The sequence below is a fragment of the Lactuca saligna genome, chromosome 7, assembly GCF_052625555.1.
Source record: "Lactuca saligna cultivar CGN05327 chromosome 7, ASM5262555v1, whole genome shotgun sequence".
Taxonomy (NCBI): Eukaryota; Viridiplantae; Streptophyta; class Magnoliopsida; order Asterales; family Asteraceae; genus Lactuca; species Lactuca saligna.
Window position 1 is genome coordinate 159943343 of NC_136423.1, and position 7797 is coordinate 159951139.

At 42.1% G+C, this 7797-nt stretch overlaps 1 protein-coding gene across 1 annotated transcript; it reads left to right on the forward strand.

Annotated features, from left to right (window-relative positions):
• The first annotated feature begins 5011 nt into the window (after nt 1–5011).
• On the forward strand, nt 5012–5566 carry LOC145007399 (uncharacterized). Its single transcript, XM_078966340.1, has one exon. The coding sequence runs from the start codon at nt 5012–5014 to the stop codon at nt 5564–5566; it is 555 nt and encodes a 184-aa protein (XP_078822466.1).
• The last annotated feature ends 2231 nt before the right edge of the window (nt 5567–7797 follow it).

Consider the following 7797-nt stretch of genomic DNA (forward strand, 5'->3'; position numbering starts at 1 on the left):
TATGGTGGCATGATCATGGACTCTCACGTATGCTATTGGTTCGTACTGGGTGATAGTATAAGATTCACGTGTTTTGTTATAATAAACAAAATATAAATATTTTTTAACAATTAGTTTATGTTAAAAAGAAAAATATTCTAAAAAATGAACAATTTATAACAAAACTTAATTATATTTATCATAATATTATAATATGCACCATACCACAAACTTTAACATTTACGCAGATGCTAATTCATCCTAATAATATCAACTATGACATTTAGCAGTAAAGTTCTCTCGATTCTTCATTACTAGGTCAAACTCACAAATTTCTACGTCAAGCTTATCAGCCATCAACTCAAGTAACTAGAGCTATACCAACCAAAACTGCATCAATTAACATTTATCTTCAAGGATTTCATCTGAATAAACACAAACAAGGTACACATACCTTTTATAGTTCTAGCTGGGAATTCTGTGTGTTTCATCCATTTTCTTTCATGGTTTTGAAAAAATTCATCAGCTTTATGATAGGCCCAAAGACACATTTGTCTACAACAAAAGAAGAAACAGGTCCAAATCCAATCCAGTCTAATAAAGGCTTGTCCGGGTGGTCGTTTTCTTTTTATATCGGTTATCAAGTTGTTATTGCTTTTCTGTTTTGTAATGCTCTCCCCACGATTATGGTAGTGGAATGGAAGATTCTTCCAGGGGAGGGTAGTGTCAGCTTTTTGTCTTTTGTTCCAGGCTTCTTATATAAGTCATGATGTCTCTTTTTTTTCGGGTTATGTTGAAATTTAATGAAAAGTTCTCTATGAACTCGGGAGAGCACTCACCTCTATAATTGTGAGAACATATCCTTTTATAATTTCTGTGTGATTTCTAGTAAATTGTAAGTATAAGCTATCATTTGGTATCAGAGCACTCAAACCGATTCCATAGGAGGAGCGTCCAGGGAAGCAGCAGCCGTGAAGAAGGTGGAGGAACAAGTGGGGTTGATGCAAGTTCAGCTCCAATCACACGGGACTGAAATCCAGGGGATGAGAGCAAGGATTGACGATATCCTCCAAGGTCAAAGCCAGACAAACCAGAGACATGATGAGATGCAAACAACCATGGACAAGGTTTTGGAGAAACTGGATGTCATGGCCGGAGCACCCGGAGGAAGAAACCAACCCCCTCACAATCTATCAAGCCATTCGACACCCACGGGTTCATCGATGAACAAAAATAAGGGACCGGCAAGCTCAGTGATCATCGATTCAGGACTGGCTCGAATCCAAGCGAAGGAGGAGCACCTAGCGGACCCGGAGGAAACGGTATTGTTTTTGGCTCTCTCTTCCAAACAAATAACAAGACGGGGGTGGAAGATACGAGTTCCGACACATGCAGATTGACATGCCACAATTTGATGGAACGGATCCAGATGGATGGATTCTTCAAGAGGAGCGTTACTTCGCCATTTACCAATTGTTGGATGAAGAAAAGATAACGGTGGCGGTTCTTAGCTTGAGCAGGGATGCTCTGGCGTGGTTCGGGTGGACCAATCAACGGGCGATAATGAACTCGTGGGAAGAAATGAAGAAAGTCTTCTTAAAAATGTTTCGTCCCATCCATCGAGGGGGGGGGGATTTATACGAACAATGGGCAGCTCTGAGGTAAACAGGGACGGCGGAGGAGTATGTTCGAAGGTTCATCGAGTTGTCAGCCCCGTTGGAAGGGGTAACGGAACGCGTCGCCATGGGAAATTTTATCAATGGGCTTCAAGACCACATCAAGACGGAGCTTAGATAATGGACCCCTGACAACTTGGGCCGCGCCATCGACTTAGCCCAACAGATCGAAGAGAGGAACATGTCGCTTTTTGCTAGCGGATTCGGGTCGTTCGTCAATCTGGGTAACACCTAAAAGGTTAGTGGGGCAAACCCGAATCATTCCATTTCCTTCTCATGACTCCAATGCTCCCTCACCGAAGCTCAGATACAAGATAAGAGGAATCGAGGAGTGTGCTTCCGTTGTGACGAACGCTGGTTCAAGGGTCATGTGTGTAAATCCCAGGTGAATGTCATCCTCGTAGATGAAGAGGAACCGCTCATCGAAGACCCCCAGGAAGCAACTGACCCTGCCACCTTGGTATCTACAGAGGTTCGACCAAAAATCGAGGTGTCACTTAACTCAGTAGCGGGGTTGTCGTCTCTAAAAAACGATGAAGGTCCGGGGAGCCATTGGGTCCCAACCGGTGGTAACCCTAATCGATCCCGGGGCCACTCACAACTTTATTGCATCTCACTTGGTAGCTTCTCCGGGCATTCCGGTTAACGAGACTGAACCCTACGGGGTAAGGATGGGAACAGGAGACAGTGAGCGCGGAACTGGTGTCTGGAAGGGAGTGGTTTTGCACCTCAAGGAATTAGACATCACAGAAGACTTCCTCCCCTTGAGGTTAGGCAGCTCTGACGTGATACTGGGGATGCAATGGCTTGAAACTTTGGGCGTGACTAAAACCAACTGGAAGGAACAAACAATGGAGTTTGAGGTGAATGGGAGAACAACACGGATCGAAGGGGACAAGTCGCTCGGTAAGTCCCTGATTTCTCTAAAGGCCATGGCAAGAACCTTGAGCAAAGATCCTTATGGATACCTAACTGAACTCAGCAACACCGAGTACCTGGTTATACCACCGGACCCTGTGCCCTTATTCTTACAAGACATCTTGAGCTAATTTGAATGTCTATCCAAGAACCCACATGATTACCACCACCACGAGCCATGGAACACAAAATCATAACCAAGGAGGGTACTGCCCCGGTGAGTGTCCGCCCTTACCGGTACCCCCATTATCAGAAGGGGGAAATAGAAAGAATGATAAAAAAAGATGCTTCAAGCCAAGGTGATATAGCCCAGTAGTAGCCCTTACTCTAGTCCCGTGATTTTGGTTAAAAAAAAAAGATGGCTCATGGCGTTTCTGCATAGATTATCGAGCACTAAACAGGGTTATGGTGCCTGACAAGTTTCCCATTCCTGTAATTGATGAGTTACATGGTTCAACTATCTTCACCAAATTGGACCTCAAGTCCGGGTACCATCAAATAAGGGTAAGGGCAGCAGACGTGCCAAAAACGGCTTTCCGGACACACGATGGGCATTACGAATTTTGGGTAATGCCATTCGGCCTGACGAACGCCCCGGCAACATTTCAAGCCTTGATGAACGACATATTCCGTCCCTTCCTCCGGAAATTCATCTTGGTATTCTTCGATGACATTTTGATCTACAGCCCCAATGAGAAGCTACATCACATCCATGTCACAACAGCCTTGGAGAAACTGAAACAACATCGGCTGTTTGTCAACTACAAAAAGTGCGAGTTTGGGAAACAACTATCCTATTTGGGGCATGAAGTGTCGGCTGATGGGGTGTCGGCGGAAGCAAACAAGATTCAAGCAATGCAGGATTGGCCCACCCCAACAAATCTCAGAGGGCTGCGAGGGTTCTTGGGGCTCACTGGATATTACAGAAACTTCGTAAAGGGATATACCCATATCACCAAGCCTCTCACAGAGCAACTGAAAAAAGACAAATTTGGATGGAACCCCGATGCCGAAGAGGCTTTCCACCTCCTCAAAAAGGCCATGAGTACCGTTCCAGTGCTGGCAATGCCCGGCTTCAACAAGAACTTCGTGGTGGAAACTGATGCATCAGGGTATGGACTGGGGGGCGGTCTTGATGCAAGATCAACGCCCCATCGCTTACTACATCTCTACCTTGGGAGCAAAGGCCCAATTGAAATCGATATACGAAAAGGAGCTCATGGCAATCGTGATGGCAATCCTCGAATGGCGACCTTATCTGCTGGGACGAAGGTTCATTGTTCGTACGGATCAATTAAGTCTCAAATTTATTTTAGAACAACGGGTAGTCGGAAGTGAATATCAAAGATGGGTCTCTAAACTTATGGGGTTCGACTTCGAAATCCAATACCGCCCGGGAGCGAGCAATCGAGTAGCTGAAGCCCTCTCCCGCAAGGAAATTTCGGCCAATTGTAACAACATCAACACTACAATTTGGATCTTTTGGGACCAATTAAAGGCAGAACTAACACAGGAAGAGTTCATACAAAAGATCAAGGCAGATTTGGAAGGTGAGGCCAACAGCCACAAAGGGTTCTCCATCTTTCAGGGGAACCTGTTGTACAAAGGAAGGTTAGTCATTTCACCCACCTCAGCCTTCTTGACCTAAATAATGGCCATTTTTCATGATTCCCCAATTGGAGGACACCTAGGTGAGAAGAAGACGTATTTGAGAGCAGTTGTCGAAGTGTACTGGTCGGGCATGCGCTCTTCCATCATAGAGTAAGTGAGAAACTGTCAAATCTGTCAAACTCATAAGTCTCTCAATACATCCCAGCAGGTCTTCTCCAGCCCATTCCCATACCCACCCAAACATGGGAAGAAGTAACCATGGACTTCATCGAAGGCTTGCCCAAATCTAGAAATTGGGATACGATATGGGTAGTAGTAGACAGGCTTACGAAATATGCCCACTTCATACGAAACATCCCTTCACAGCAACTAAGGTCACAAAGATGTTCATCCAAGAAATTTTAAGGCTGCATGGGTTTCCCTCATCCATAATTAGTGACAGAGACAGGATCTTTATCAGTCAATTTTGGAAGGAATTGTTCCGATTGCATGGTGTTCAATTGAAACGGAGCACCGCCTACCACCCTCAAACGGATGGGCAATCGGAGGTGGTGAACCGCGGCTTGGAAACTTACTTACGGTGCTTTTGTTCAGAAAAACCTAGATGTTGGTCAAAATGGTTAGCATTGGCAAAATTATGCTACAACACCTCTCATCACTCAGCCACCAATTGCACTCCCTTCAAAGCCCTGTATGGACGAGAGCCTCCTCCCCTCATTCGCTATGAAGGGCAACAAACCAACATGGATGCAGTTGATCAACTTTTGGAGGACCGGGATGCAGTACTGGATGACCTTTGCGTCAATCTGATGAGGGCACAATAGAAAATGGCCGCACAGGCTAATAAACATAGGCGGGATGTGGAGTTTAAGGAAGGAGATAAGGTCTTTCTGAAACTGAGACCATACAGGCAGCAGAGCATAGCAGCAAGGAAATTTGAGAAATTAGCCCCGAGATTTTATGGCCCTTTCACAATTTGTCAAAAGATTGGTAAAGTTGCATACAAGTTGGAACTGCCTCCTACCGCCAGCATCCATCCAGTTTTCCATGTATCACAACTCCGGACAGCCCATGGAACAACAGCCACTAACACGGAGTTGCCCCTACAGCTCAATGCTGAATTGGAGCTAATTATGCAACCACTTCTGTTGCGAGGGGTAAGACCTAGGAAGGGTAAGGAACCAGGTAGGAAAGTCCTCATTCAATGGAAAGGGTTCACAGAAGGAGAGGCGATGTGGGAAGACTTTGACAAAATGAAGATCCGATTTCCAGAATTTAACCTTGAGGGCAAGGTTCAAGTTTGGGAGGCAGGTATTGATAGGCCCAAAGACACATTTGTCTACAACAAAAGAAGAAATGGGCCCAAATCCAATCCAGTCTAATAAAGGCTTGTCCTGGTGGTCGTTTTCTTTTTATATCCATTATCAAGTTGTTATTGCTTTTCTATTTTGTAATGCTCTCCCCACGATTATGGTAGTGGAATGGAAGATTCTTCCAGGGGAGGGTAGTGTCAGCTTTTTGTCTTTTGTTCCAGGCTTCTTATATAAGTCCTGATGTCTCTTTGTTTTGGGGTTATGTTGAAATTTAATGAAAAGTTCTCTATGAACTCGGGAGAGCACTCACCTCTATAATTGTGAGAACCTATCCTTTTATAATTTCTGTGTGATTTCTAGTAAATTGCAAGTATAAGCTATCACCTTAACTCCTACAAAGGAGCTTATCTCGTTTCACAAACATCAATTTCGACATCAAATCAACAATTACCAAAATCTGACAAACTCTAGGTCAAACATTTAGCATCCTAATCTCTTTTGGGTTGATTCCAAGGCATGATTTTGGTTATAAGTATGACTATTACCATACTTTTATCATCAAGTTGAAAACAAACAATCATAATAATGTCAATTCAATAGACATACCTTGTTCAACCGAGCCTCTGTACTCGGACCCTCATCAAGCATTAGCACTGATACAAAAATAGGTCAATTGCTGCCATATTTACTTCCGATCGCCGAGTGTTCTTCCATATTTTAGTTTCTCTCCTCAATTCAAGACCAAAGCATATGTTGTTAACCCTCCCTTTATCATTGGAAATATACGACAAAATTGAAGTTAAATTTCTAAACTAGGCATTTATACTTTTGCACTTCAACAAATTACACATTGGTCCACAAATTTGAATTTCATTCTACTAAACCCCAACGCTTTTTATGTTATTACTTAATATCGCAATGAGCATTTCATACTTAATCAAGTCAACCACTTGTTTCACTATTTTCAACACATCACGTAATTTACTCCTTTTACAAATATAGATGATATACCCAATTTTTACCCATTTTAGCAATTACTTTCATAGATTTACATGTAATAGCAACATGCTTAATTTTTTTACCATTAACAGAATTATGTAATCCATAACAACAAACTTGCATCTTATTTAACATAATAACAACACACTAACAATATCTTAGTCATAAGAGAGATGTACTAGCATTGGATAAGTGATTCATATAGAAACAGGGGGTCTGGATGCCATAAACATCTTCCAGTTGGAGAGTGCAAGTGATCTTCGTGACTTGCGAACTCAACTAAACCAAACAAAATCAACAATCCCCAGTTGCATCATAATCCAAAAAAAGCACATCATGGTTAACATCTGACCAAGCTGCTGCTGAATAGCCCTTGTGATAAAATCTCTTCTTGGTAGGTGAAGATACAGATGCATCATCATGATTCTGTTTTCTACTCATATTCAAATTCAACATAAAATACAAGATCCACAAACAAGGGATAAGCATATATATATCATCACACACCATAGTCTTATTTTTAAGCTAAATATAAAAACATTAATTCATATATTGTAAACAAGTTCAAATTTCTACTAGATGGACGACAGAATAAGTACGCAGTCAAACCATGAAAATCCTAGACAAGTCAAAATTGCTATATTGAGAACATAAAGATAAGGTTTAATGTATTGCTAGCTAATTTGAAATAAAGTCAACATCATCCAAACACACTTCATTTCGACTAACAAGTTTTTGTAATGTAAGGTAACACAATTTCAGCTCTATCTCCATCCCACAAACCTTAGTCTCAAGGCTTGTTATTTTAATCTTGATGTTACTTACAACAGCTATTAGAAAAAGGTACTGATACTCATCATCCTCTTGCTAGATACTTTAACTATGCTTATCTTACCAACAATCATCCCAAAATCATAAACCAGAAAGAAAATTAGCGTAGTTGTATAAGAGATAAATACTGTTCCAGAGGCTGTTTAAATATTCTGCAACTCGTTAGTGGCAAACCCATGCAACTGTCCTTAGTGTCTCCTTCTGTACACCCTCCAAACTTTGGACACTTTGGGCTCACTCACTGTGGGCTGGGCTTCTTGTGCTTCTAAGTTATGTTCCTTATCAAATGCCATACATTAAATGGTAATTTTGAGGGTGATATTTTCCACTAGATGGGATTCTGGTTTTGGAACGAATTGGTTTTTGCAAAATGTGTCATAATCTTGGAACCTATTAAGTCTAAAAAGCAGAACAACTAGGAACTCGAAAGAGTATGTGCTGGTTTAGGCATTCAACAAACACTTGCAATG